The following is a 13,128-nucleotide window of genomic DNA, read 5'->3' as shown; positions in this document are numbered from 1 at the left end:
GCCCGGAGGGAGCGGGGCCGAGCGGGGCCGGGCCGGGCGGAGCGGAGCCGAGCGGGGGCTCCCCGGTCGGGGCCGGGGCGCGGCGGGGGCTCGGCGGAACGCGCGTGTTTGTGTTAACCCCCGCCTGCCGGGAGGGAGCTGCCCAGCCCGAGCGCCCCCGCCCGCCCCGCCGCGGGGGCCTGCGGGGCGGTGCGGGGGGACCCGCGGCGGGGGGAGCTCGGGGGGTGCGGGGACGGGGGGACCCCGCTCGGGGGGTGTCGGCGAGAGCGCGGGGGGCGCTCGGTGTGCGAGCGGGGAGCGGGGAGCTCCCAGTCCGCCCCAAGGACCAGAGGAAGCCCGGGGAAGTGGCCGTAAGTGCGGTGCGACCCGCAGGAACAACGCCCGGAGGGGGTGTGCGGGTGGGGAGGGCGGGTGGGGGTACATAGATATGCACAGGGGCTGGTTCACCAAAAAAAAAAAAAAAAAAAAAAAAAAAAAAAGAAAAAAAAACACCACGAAAAAATGAGCTTCTTTCTATTCACTAAAATCAAATTAGTGAGGGTTTAACCACCTGGGAGTTTTACTGGGGGTTGGGATGAGATGGTCTTTAAGGTCGCCTCCAGCCCAAAGCACCCTGTGATTCTGTGACTGTATGATTTCTGCCTTTAAAGTCACCACCTCCTCTAGCAGAGCCCTTTCCCTGCTGTGACACCAAAGGGATGGTAATGAACACCTTGTTCCCACCAGGAACCAGATCCCAGCAGCATACGGGCTGTGAGGGGACGCCGAGGCACTGACTGACTGTGTACCCCAACCCTGCACATCCCCACGGGCCCCCTCCCACAGCAAAGGTGAAAAGGGAACCGTGGGGTCTGAGCCGAGGCTGCCTCACCGTGCCAAGGCTCTGACAGAGGTTAAACAACCAGACTGTGGGGCTTTTGGGAGGACCTGTGTCCCCAGAGTGTTCAAAAGCCACTGACACCTTTCCCTGAGGAGTGAGAGCTTCCTACAAAGTGCTTGCAATGAGTATCCCAGCGAAGATGGGATTTTAATTCCATTATGATGATTTCAGCATCTTAAATCCTTTACATTTGGGGGTGTGAGGGGGAAACTTCTATTTGTCTTAGATCAAAAAATAAAACAGATATTTCTCAGCCTTTTTTCATCAGTCTGCAAAAGTCCTCAGAATCACCTGTGAGGGACAAGGGAAATTCAAGGAGCCAAAAAACTTCAAATTTGAGTTTTTCTACAGTGAGGTGGCTGTTGTTGGTACAGACAGACCCCACTTTGGCTTGGTACAGACAGCCCTGCTGAAAAGGGGCTGCCAGGATGGTTCCCCTTGCCCGCTGTGTGTACACACACAGGAAGGACTGTCACACACAGAGCTGTGTGTGGGTGACACGCTCAGCCCCACCACGGGTGGCCTCTGACACGTCCCCAAGTGCAGTGACACAGTGGGAGGCCACAGGGCCATGTCCTAAACTGTGACTTGGTGGGTTTGAGTGTCTCGAGGTGCACCAAGGGACCTGCTTCCTTCATCGCAATGCACCACAGAAGGACCTGCCCCCTAAAAGCCTCTAAAACTGTAGGTTTAAATCCACCTGTCATGGTTTTGATGGTTCACAGCTTCAGCCAGAAAGTAGAAGAGCAAGTCTTGGGAGTAAGGCAGGATGGGGCGGAACAGCTCAGGAGCCATCACAGAGCTGCACACGCCTTTACACTGCTCCTCTTGCCAAGGACATCTCCCAGCACCTCTCAGCTCAGGGTTTAAATGAGCCTCTGGAGATTGGGATGCCTACAGGACAGTCACGAGGATTCTGGGCTCTGTGCCTCTGTACACCCCAAACACCTGCACTGCAACCTGACGGGCTGTCCTCCCTTCCTGAAACCAGTGTTTTCACGTTAATGGCACATGGAATCATCAGCTGGATTGATGATCTTGGAGGCCTTTTCCAACCAAAATGATTCCACGACTATTCCCTGAAGCATTTGTGAACACAGCAGCTCCTCCACACCGTGTCCTGTGCTCATCTCCCTCTCCCAGTTGTTTGCTCACCCAGCCCATATGAGCTGTGAAGAATTACATTCTCACCACCTTTCCTCAGTCCCATGAGCATCTCCATGCAAATAGCCATATTCCAAAGCACCCCCTGGAAGTAGTGTGTCCCCCCTGCAGTCGTGGGTGAGCCAACCCCTCTGACTACCACGGGGGTTTGGTGCCCACCACAAAGGGCAGCAGGGCCAGGTGGGGTGCAGCCAAGGTGCTCCTGGGGGCTGGAATCATGTCCAGCTCCTGATCATCCATTGCTGGGCCTCAGGTGATCCCATACCCAGCAGCAGAGTGGTGTGTCCATGTTTTTACTCCTGTTTTCAGTGTCCATGTTTTCACTCCTTTCCTCTGCAAAGTCAGTTGTGTTGGATGATGCTGGAGCCAACACTGCATGGAAACACAGTGGCTCTGTTCTGGCAGCTCAGACATCTTACTCATCCCTTTGACAGGGATTAATGGATAAAGAAACTTATGGGTGAGGTTGTCCCATTGTCCTCAGTTCTCCAGGAGCATTTGGATCCAGAAGGTGCCTGGCAGCCCTCTGGCAGGGAGGGTGAGCAGTGGAGCTGTGCCCAGCTGCCTCAGCAAAACGTCATTTGATCATTAAGTTCACTCTTTGAAATATTGAAGTTAGTTTTTATCTGATAAATAGATCTAAAATTAGTATTTTAAAAGATTTAATATTTAATATTTAATTAATTATTGATTAAAAAATAAGTTTTAAGCCAATTGAAAAAACATCAGTGGCAGTGGTGCAGCCTCAAACAAACCAAGAGTCCCCCTGTCCAGTGGCTGCAGACAGTATCCATCCTTCCAGTGCTCCCCGACACCACATTTATATTGATTGTTAATATTAATTTATGCTAATATAGTAATACTTTATATTCCATCCCACAATCTGATGGCATGTGCCATAAGGAGTCACTGCACGGGGTTTTGGTGTCACATTGACATTAAATTGTGTGTTTGTTGTCAGTCACTAGAACCTGCACAAGGTATATTGGCAAAAAACCAAACTTTGAACCTTCTTGTCAGCTGTCAATAAAACTTATCAGTCTCTCTTATGAGATTTTAATTTTTCAGATATTTATTTTATTTTGTGCTATTGACTTTATCTTACTTATTTTACTTACTTTTATTTCATTTACTTAGGGGCCCAGGTCGAGGCAGGAGGGGAGGGCAGGAGTCTGCCCGTGGCAGCACCAGCAGCAGGGCAGCCTCAGTGACATTGTCCATGTCTTGTGTGCAGTTCTCACTCTACATGGCCTTCAGGGGAAAAACTTAAATAAAATAAAAATGAAACAGACACAGGAGTGCCCGGTGCCCATGGACTGGGGCAGAGAACAAGCAAAACCTCCTCCCACCTCCCTGCTGCACTCAGAGGAGTGAAAGGGAACTGGATCCTCACATGGAAGAGCAAAGCAAGGCAGGAGAGAGAGAGTCAGCACACCAGTGATGGGAGCAGTGGGGAGCAGAGGACAGGCTGGGGGAGATGGGGCAGAGCTGGCAGCCAGCAGCCTGGCACAGCCCTGCTCAGGACATGGCCACTGTGGTCACCACGGCCACCACCCCAGGGGCTGCTCACCCAGGGTGCCCTATGGCTGGGCTGGGATCTGTCCCAGTGCACATCATGGCAGTGGTGAGTGAGTCAGTGGCACCACTGTGATCTGTGGGTCACAGGATCATCTTATCACAGCGTGTTTTGGGTTGGAAAGGACCTTCCAGACAATCCCATTCCACCCCCCTGCCATGAGCAGAGACACCTTCCACTAGACCAGGTTGCTCACAGACCTGTCCAACCCACAGTGCCATCTCTGTGCAGGGCTGGTGTGGGGGAGCCCCATGGACTCCCTGGGCTGCTGGAGATCCAGAGCAGTGGGGATCATAGCCCCAGCACAGCAGGGCAGACTCCATACCAGCAGTGCTGAGCACCCGGCACAGAGAGACTGCGGGTTCCCCAGGTAGAGGGTGAGACTCCCCCACACCCACCTGCCAGGGGCAGCAGCAGCAGCGATGGCCCCGGTCCTGCTGCACATGACAGCTGAGCCCCCAACCACACCTGAGCCCCCTAAACCACGTCTGAGCTCCCCAAACCATGCCTGAGCTCCCTAAACCATGCCTGAGCCCCCTAAACCATGCCTGAGCCCCCTAAACCACGCCTGAGCTCCCCAAACCATGCCTGAGCCCCCCAGCACCACTGACCTGAGTAGAGCCACCCCAATGCAGTCAATCCCAGAGCCAACCCTGCTGGCAGCACTGCAGGCAAGAAGAATCCAAAGGCAGAAAGACAGGGAAATCTGATCACATTTGTCAGGATGTGCTGTACTGACCCTGCATCTCCTGGTTTTTCCTCAGCTGGGCTGTGTGTTGCTGCAAATGCGGGACCAGGAGTCGCCACGAGGTACAAGGGCAAGATGCAGTGAGTAGAAAAACTATTGGAAGAGATTCCGTTTGGATCTTCAGGAATCAGGACTTGGCTGGCATATTTTGGGGGAGAAAGGCACATTCCTAGGGGGGGAACCCCCTGGCTCCTCCGGGGTTGCTCTGCAGCTCCAGGAACATGTTTGCTGGCTCAGCTGCCAGGGCTCTGCCCATCCATGAGGATTCATCACTTGCAGTTGGACCCAATGTTTTATTTTTTACCCCGAGCTGGTTGCAGGCAGGAGCTGCCCCTGTCACCCCCTCACACGGTGTCACTGTGCTGGGCCACAAGCATTCCCTGCTCCAAAGCTCTGTAAAGGAGGGAGATGCATATGAGCCCATTGCTGCCTCAAGCTGATCCTCACTTGTTCCACCTCTCCTCACATTGTTCCATGAGGGATCAGGGTGCATCCCTCGCTCAGGATGTTCATTTTTCCCAAAGCCAAAGCAGCCAGGAGTTTCCTAGGTAAAAGAGATCTTCCAAGTGTTTAAACGTTTCTCTTTTGATGTGCTGAGAGCTGTTAGGAACCAGAAACCAGAGTAAAGTAACACAGATGAGCACGGCTCTGACAGAGACCCGAAGGCAAGGCCCATAGGCAGGGAGGAGCTTTGCCAGGGGTGGCACCTGGGGACACCCTCCTGGGGACTTTACCCAGGAGGTGCTGTGTGGTCTGACAGGAACAGCAGAACCCACTGCTGAGGGTGAACCCACTGAGGCTTCACCCCAGGGTACCACCTCAATGCAGCACCTCGAAAGGCAGTTGGGAACCTGGGGTGATACGCCCCTCCAGCCCCACAACAAAGTTTCTACCCTTGACCAGTCTGGAAGGCTCCAGGCACCCGTGAGTGCTGTGCCTCTGGGCTGGCACCCCCAGGAGATATCTGGTTCCAATGCCACCCTCCTTCAGCAGCCAGAATCCTGCCAGCCAGCCCTCTGTTCCCATTCCATCCCATCCCATCCCATCCCATCCCATCCCATCCCCTGCAGTCCATTCTTTCAGACCTTTCTGGAAATGGGTCAGAGGGCTTTGGGGGTCTCAGGTGGTTTTGATCCCCTGCAGTCCATACCCACTTCTCAGCCTCACTTCTATGCTAGCGCTGTGTTGTGTTGTGCTTATCTCCAGGAACAAGAACAAGGATGTTTATCCCGGGGAAGTGTTGCCCTCCCTCCGCATGGCCCCTTCTCCAGCCACATCTTGTTCTTTCCTATGGTGTATTAGGACCAACAGTCCTTGGTTATTCCCAGCAGTCCTTGGTTGGCTCCACAGCTATCAGTGTTTGAGGCACACACATTAGCCCCTTATCTTCTGGGATTCTACACTGCCCCACTCCATCCCATCTCCATCCCACGGGGTGGGGAGCCGTCCCTGCCCTCCGGTGTGGTCATACCTGGCGGGTCAGTGCGGCCGGACTCTGCTCACTTTGCAGGTTTTAGGCGCAATCCAAAGGATTACACAGACTGTCACCACCGAGGGAGCTGCCGCCTGGGGCTGGGGAACTGTGGGGCAGGATAACGGTGCTCTTGGGCACTGACAGCACTGAAAGACGTGTCCCGGCCTCAGTCATCTCACGGCACAGGAGCGATGGCTGGGCGGTCCCGCTCCCCCTCCTCGCAGGGACCAGGCGCTGGGGCTCCGTCCCGGCTGCCGGGTGTCGCCAGAGCTGTTCAGTGACGGTGTGAGAACGGGGCCCCGCGGCCCTGCCGCCTGCAGGGCTTCCCACAGCCCCGGGGGACTCACCGCTACGGGGGTTTTTCAGCAGGGATCGGGAACACCCCGCGGCTCTGCCGGGCCGAGGCCCTGCCCGTGACGCAGCGATGCACCGACACCGCGGCCCCGTCACGGCCCCGCTCGGCCCTGCCCGGCAGGAGGGAAGGGAAACGCCCCGGGGGGACCCTTCACCCTCCGCCCCCTCTGCCCGCGACACGGCGCTGCCCCGTCACACGGGAGAGCCGGGAACAACACCCGGGCCGGACCGCCTGCTCCACAGCTCCCCGAGCCCCGAACCGCCCCCGCTGCCGAGCTCAGCCCCTGCCCGGGGGGCCGGGAGCGCTCGGGGCTCGGCTGTGGCACACGCCGATCGTACGGCTCGTTAACACAAACAATTAGCGAGCACAGCCAGGGAGAGCCCGGATGCTGCCGCCGCGGGCACGGCACGGGCACAGGGCCCGCCCAAACGGCTGATGCTGCCGGTTTAACTCTTGTCTTGGAGCCGGATAAGGAGATACTGGGCACACAGGGAGCGCTCCTTCCCGCGAGGGTGGTCAGACTTCCTGCAGAGGTGGTCGGTGCCTCAAACTGTCAGTATTCAAGGGGCATTTGGACAATGCCCTTAATAGTGTGCTTTAATTTTTTGGTCTGGCTGAAGGAGTCCAGCAGTTGGACCCAATGATCCTTGTGGATCCTTTCCAACTGAAATATCCTATCCTATCCTATCCTATCCTATCCTATCCTATCCTATCCTATCCTATCCTATCCTATCCTACCCTACCCTATCCTATCCTATCCCCTGTCCTATTCTTTCCTATCCCCTGTCCTATTCTATCCTATCCCCTGTCCTATCCTCTATCCTATCTCCTATCCTATTCTATCTCCTATCCTATCCTATCCTATCCTATCCCCTGTCCTATCCTCTATCCTGTCTCCTATCCTATCCTATCTCCTATCCTATCCTCTCCTCTATCCTATCCAGTCCTATCCTCTATCCTATCTCCATCTCCTATCCTATCCTATCCTATCCTTATTCTATTCTTTTCTATTCTATTCATAAACTCAGGTGTAAAATATGTTCTTCAGGACCGAGCCCAGGCAGTATTCCCTGATCATTCCACAGGATCACTGATGGCAGGGTCAGTTTAACTCTTTGGGAGAGGACTCGATGAATGCAAAATGCCTCCCTCCTACAGGAAGCAGCTCAGGACAGCAGGCAGGCAGCCCTGTTCTTGTCCCCGAGGGGGCAGATTCACAGAGCATCACTGGGCTCTCCCAGCCCACCCATCCCTGCTCGGTCCCAGTGCACCCACCACATCACCCCAATGCCCCACTGCTGACCCACTGCAGGCAGCAAAAACACATCCGGTGTTGTCCCTGGGTCTGACCACGATGCTCCCAGCCAGGAAACAGGTACCTGAGGGATCCTCCCACTGCTGCTTCCACCAGCCCCTCCTGACAGCCGAGGCCTCATCCTCCTCATCCTTCAGCCCCTCCAGGGCAATGGCAGGGCTTTAAATGGGGCACACTGAAAACCCGGCCTCCAGGTCAAGGATACACATGCCACACAAGCCAAACCTCTTCACCAGGATTACTGGAAAAAGTAAATGCAGCACCTGGCACTGGGGCCATGAACTTTTCATCTGCTGGACCCTCACACCCTAATCCTGGTCACACTGCAGTGGACAGCTTGTCACACCTCGGCTGCCTGTGGTGAAACACAGGTGGCACAGTGACACTGAGGAAAGCAGCCATTACCCACACACTGGGGACTGGCACGGGCACACCAGGACCTTCCCATGCACCCTTGGGTTTGTTGATGGTTATTCCAACAGGCACCAAGGTGTAAATGTGCAGCTCCTCACGTCCCATCAGGTGGATCCGTGATGTAGAGCAAACTCCTGTACCACAGTTCCCAGCTCTGCAGAGATGGCACAGGCCACCTTCTGTATCTGCAAGCACCTGTGGCTGATTTTTCTCTTTAAACAACTGCCTCCATTATTTCTGTTTTATTTGCAACTCATCAACCATCTGACATTTAAAGGGGATGCCTGAAGGAGCTGCAAACACCAGCAAGGCCAGAGCTCGACCTCGACCAGTGCGGTGTCCCCCAGCAGCAGGGGAATCACAGAATGGTTTGGGTTGGAAGGGTTAAAGAGCATCCAGTCCCACCCCCTGCCATGGGCAGGGACACCTTCCACAAGACCAGGTTGTTCCAAGCCCCATCCAACCTTGAACACTTCCAGGGAAGAAAACAAAGGTCATGCTTCCCTCCTCCGCCTTCTGGGAGGGCACCACGGAGCCTGCCAACTCAACCACTTGACTTGGGCATAGGAAAAACTTTTATTTACATGTTAATTAAAAAAATACTTGACAAAAAAGGCATACAGTATTTTATACTAAAAGAATAAAGATTTTTATTAAGCACTGTAAGTTGCATTCAATAGCCTTCAAAGACACCACACCACAATCCATCTACAACCAGCCAAACCCAACAGTAGTTCATTCTTGCACAATCCATGAGTTGGGGCAGAACTCCCTTCAACTTACATTAAGATACCTACTTAGCTCTGGCGGGCAGGGAATGGGGAATTACACCTCATTTCTGATCACTAATGTGTGATGAAGAGCATCAGGAGAATTATATGAAAACGAATATAAAGAAATGATTCTGATTTTGAAGTACATTAAGTTTGGAAACACTAACAAAAACATCAAAATGATACAGGTATATTTGCTTATACTAAATTCTTGATGGGAAAGTTCTCAAGAACAAGCCATTTGTTTCCTGCTACAGAAGGGGGGTACTTTTTTTTTTTTTGAAGATCAAAGCGTTTTTTTTTTTTTGTTTTTCACAGAATTTCATATTTGCTAATATGAAGGCATAAAACAGCAACAGAGAACAATAATGCATACAGCAATGAGTACACCAGGGTAACGTTGATATTCAAAACGGCTAGATAATTTTTTTTTTAAAGTTTTAGAATAAATGCAACAGAGGTCAATAATCACAAAATTTTAAGGTTAGAGCAAGATCAGTCAATGACTAAACATAGTTAACATCTTTTATAGGACTATTACTGATTATTAGCTTTTTTTGTTTTGCAAATGGGCACAGTACTTGTAAGAATGGAAGAAAGAGGACAATAACATGCATAATATTAACTACACACTTTAAAAATCATGAACCATGCAGAAGTTTAGCTCAAATAGTAGTACTAATGGTCTACGTCTGATTCAAAACCACATAGTTCATTGATCACGGATGCATGGTATTAGTCACAAAAAGTTTCCCAACACATTGTGTTTGTTTTGAAAGGTCGTTTGCATCTTCTATGATTTCAAGTTTATCTCCGTTTAACTCGCTCGTAACGTATGTATGATGTCTATTGAACTCAGCAGAACTGCAAGTGTTACTGAGAATTGGTAGTTTCGAGAGTTTGCACATTTTTAAACACAAAAGAACCACGGCAACGGTGATGAGATTTCAGAAAGAAAAAACTGTGGTTGTGCCTTTTTCCCCCCATAATCATGAAATCAAAGCCTTAAAGAAAGCTTTATTGTGACACAGTAATGCAAAATCAAATATAATGGCATACATATGGTGCCAAGTACTAAAAATTATAGTTTTAAGCTATATATACTTAAAGACTGCCAAAATTTGTTTTCTTTATATTTCAAAAAACAAAACTACAAGCTTTTGTCATAACCAGTTTAAACTTTATGTATACTTCATTTTAAGTGCGGGAGTCAAATGCTCTTCATTCTCTTTTTTTTTTTTTTGTTTTATTGTAGCATTTTGACTACAACTGGTTAAAACTAAAAAAATGTGTTGTTTAAATCTCTGACATCAAAGAGGGATCCGAATTTCCAAAGTCCTCATTTTTCTCTTACGGAAAGGAAAAAATGTACGTAACTGTAGGCTCTCTTTCTTTCCAGATATTCCTAATCCTGACCCTTCCCAACATCCTTCACCCTCTATAAAAAATAAGTTTACTCTTCTTTTTTTAAGACAGTGGCCTCAAGAGCATCATCTTTATGGCAAACACTGTCTGCATTTAGTGCATTTAAGTGAGGATTCGTATTGCACATTTTAGAGTCATTACTCAAGGCACTTTCAGACTGATTGGAAGCCCTGATGTCTCCTGTATTCCCATTCATCTGGGAAGCTGGTTTTTCCTCAGTCACAACTCCATTTTCAGCCAGGGATCCATCTGAAGACACAAGTGAGGATTTAGATTCCTCGGATTTTGACTTAAGTTCTTTGGCTACTTCTTCTGCTGAAGCAGCGTAAGGAGGTTTGCCCTAGTTGTTAAAAAAAAAAGAGAATTACTGAAGAACCAGTGCTATAAATGTATATAAATCTATAACTGTACAGTCTGATACAAGGATGCCACAACAGGCAGCATGCAGGGCACAGGATTATGACTGAACATGAAAAAGTAGGCATTTGCTGAAAGAAGTGGCCAAAAAAAAATACACTGAGGAGAGGATTTTCAGTGTTCCCCAGAGCCTCCTGATGCTTCTGGGGCAAACCCCTCAGTTTCAACCTCGATGCTTCACTTATTTCACAACATCAGAGGTACATAAATGTCTGCAAACACCAAAACTGAGAATCAAGGTACAGCTGAACTCTGCTTCTTGGTTCATGTGTGCTGTGATTTAATGGCAGGGTTACATGTTGCTCAAATTCAAACCCCACTGTTTTCAGAGGCACCATGCAGTATTCTCTGCACCAGGCTATATGCTTCCAACGTTAGGAGAGGGGTTTCATACAAAAAGCATATAGTAAAATCTTACAAGACAGAGTAGAGCCATAAAATCCAGATTGATGCATCATACAATTAGTTTTAAAGTATCTATAGTTAATCTTAGCATTCCAGAAACATAATAGGCTTTAAACAAACCAAAATGAGCAAGCTGGGCTGCTGGGGAGCAAGCAGCATACTGGTCTGTCACACTGTTCACCAAGCCAAGAAATGGCTTAAAACAGGGAAACCTGATACACCTCAAACAACAGCAAACTCCTCCATTTTTACCTGCCAGAACAGCATGCTAGTGCTGTACTCAGCTGCTGAAGGATTCTACAGAAGGATTTTGCAGGTGAGCCAGCACTGCTGCTCTCCAGCATTCTCATTACCCAGAAAATCACCAACAACTCTGTCCCACTGCACAGGTACAGGACTGGCCCCTGAGGACAAGGGACACTGACCACCCGTGTCCATGGGCCTCTTTATAGGGGTCACTATGTTCAGCTTTCAAGACATGCTTTTGCTTCTTTACAGACCAAGAGTGAAAGGTTTCCTCCTGGGACAAAACCGGCCAGTCTGATGTGTTTGGTAAATACAAGCAGCTCATTTTGGTCAGGTTCCCAGCCCTCGGGGAGGGGGTGACTTGGGGTGAGCCTGGCCCTGCACAGACACCCCTCCTCATCCCAGGGTATGAGCTCAGGGTACACCAGCACCACTCAGCCTGAACTGGGCATCACAGTCTACTCACTACACATGAATTTTCCTAAGTTCTCCCTGCCACGTGCATTTTAAATCACCTTTTTCCTCTTCCTGTACAAGGAATGTACTAGAGGGACTTGATGATCACAAAATGCAGTGAGCTCAGGACCAGTCCACAGAAAATGTCATTTATCTTTCTTGTCCAGGCACAATTTTACACACAGGTCCTTGTAATCACAAGTATTTACCATCCAAATTACACACCATTAATAAAAATGCGAATATCCAACCTTGATGGCACTTGCCAACACACCTGCATGTTCTACCTGAGCTACACTTTCATATGTACATCTGTAGTAAGCCTGGAATATTTGGGAGGATGTTTTCAGGGTTTCCTTTATTTCAGAGGTTAAGATACTCAGAAATTAGATACTCTATCACTAACAAACTGGTTTCTATTCTATTTAAAAATGTAAAGTTTCAGATCCATAGGTACATTTGTAAATATACAGAGTCTGTGTACACAGAAATTTAACTAGGAAGTGAAGTATCTGAATTTTTAAACCTAAAAATCAGTAAGTTTTACTGGAAGTTGAGTTGCTTCATTATCTACTGGAGAACATTCCCTCTTTTACTGTCTGACACCTGCAAACACCCCCCTACTCTCAGGTGTTCCTGACAAATGGCATGTCCATATGACATATTTATTGTGGAAGTTCTTCCAACTATTTCCTACTCATTCCTCCGTTACAGTCCAAACTGCAGAGCAGCCAGAACCATGGAAAAGGGAGGAAAACAGAACTCTGAAGCAACAGGCATTTCACAGAGATCAGCAGCTTGCTCAGCTGTACTTGAAGGATCCATGGAAAAGACAAAAGTCCATGGACACCTCTCGGGTTGTCACCAGAAAGGAACCTGTGTGCTCACGGGGACAAGGCTGCTCCGCTATTCCCAAGAAGTTTAGAGCCAGCTCTTTCATCTGGAGCCCTCCAGCAGCAAAGATCCTTCACTGCTACAAACTTTCCTTCATGAGGTTGGACCAAGGTCCCAGAAAAGGAACTGGGGAAGAGTGGGGGGCGGGAACAGAACTGCTAATTTGTTTCAGCTTTGTATTTCTCCCACTTTTCCTAAATTTTCTTCTACTCCCAGGACTGGTTCGAGCAGTGTAGGCACAGGATTCATGTCAAAATACATTCTTCCATGTGTGTCTTTAGAAGCAAAGTTTGCTTTAAGTGAGATGTGACACCAGCCTGTCCTGGTACAGCTCACAGCCACTTTGAGCTGGTCTGGAGCCCAGCCCAGCCCAGCCTGTCCCACAGAGCCAAGTCAGGCACTTGGCTTCATTACCTGAATTGCTCCCTGGCTTTTATAACCTCGCCCATAGTACCTTCCGCCTCTTCCGAAAGTTCTTATCACCGGAGTGGAGATAACTCCTCTGGGACGCCTGCAGGGGTGGGGGAGAGAGGAGAAAACAAACACACATCAGCTTTGGTTACAACTGCTTTACATCTCATTCTGC

The 13,128-nt window shown here is 49.9% G+C and overlaps 1 protein-coding gene across 5 annotated transcripts in view; it reads right to left on the bottom strand.

Annotated features, from left to right (window-relative positions):
• Positions 1 to 8,551: 8,551 nt before the first annotated feature.
• FAM120A (family with sequence similarity 120A) overlaps positions 8,552 to 13,128 on the bottom strand; it is a 52,363-nt gene continuing 47,786 nt past the window's right edge. For all 5 annotated transcript variants that reach the window (XM_027664984.1, XM_027664987.1, XM_027664983.1 and 2 more), the window contains 2 exons: positions 12,957 to 13,053; positions 8,552 to 10,464 (listed from right to left, as the gene is read on the bottom strand). In XM_027664984.1, coding sequence (XP_027520785.1) covers positions 10,153 to 10,464; positions 12,957 to 13,053 — 409 coding nt within the window. In that variant the 3' untranslated portion in view covers positions 8,552 to 10,152. The remainder of the gene's footprint in view (positions 10,465 to 12,956; positions 13,054 to 13,128) is intronic.

This window comes from Corapipo altera, unplaced genomic scaffold (assembly GCF_003945725.1).
Source record: "Corapipo altera isolate COAL_440 unplaced genomic scaffold, ASM394572v1 124, whole genome shotgun sequence".
Classification (NCBI taxonomy): domain Eukaryota; kingdom Metazoa; phylum Chordata; class Aves; order Passeriformes; family Pipridae; genus Corapipo; species Corapipo altera.
Note: the sequence above shows the minus strand (reverse complement) of the source record. Positions and strands in the feature narration are given on the sequence as shown.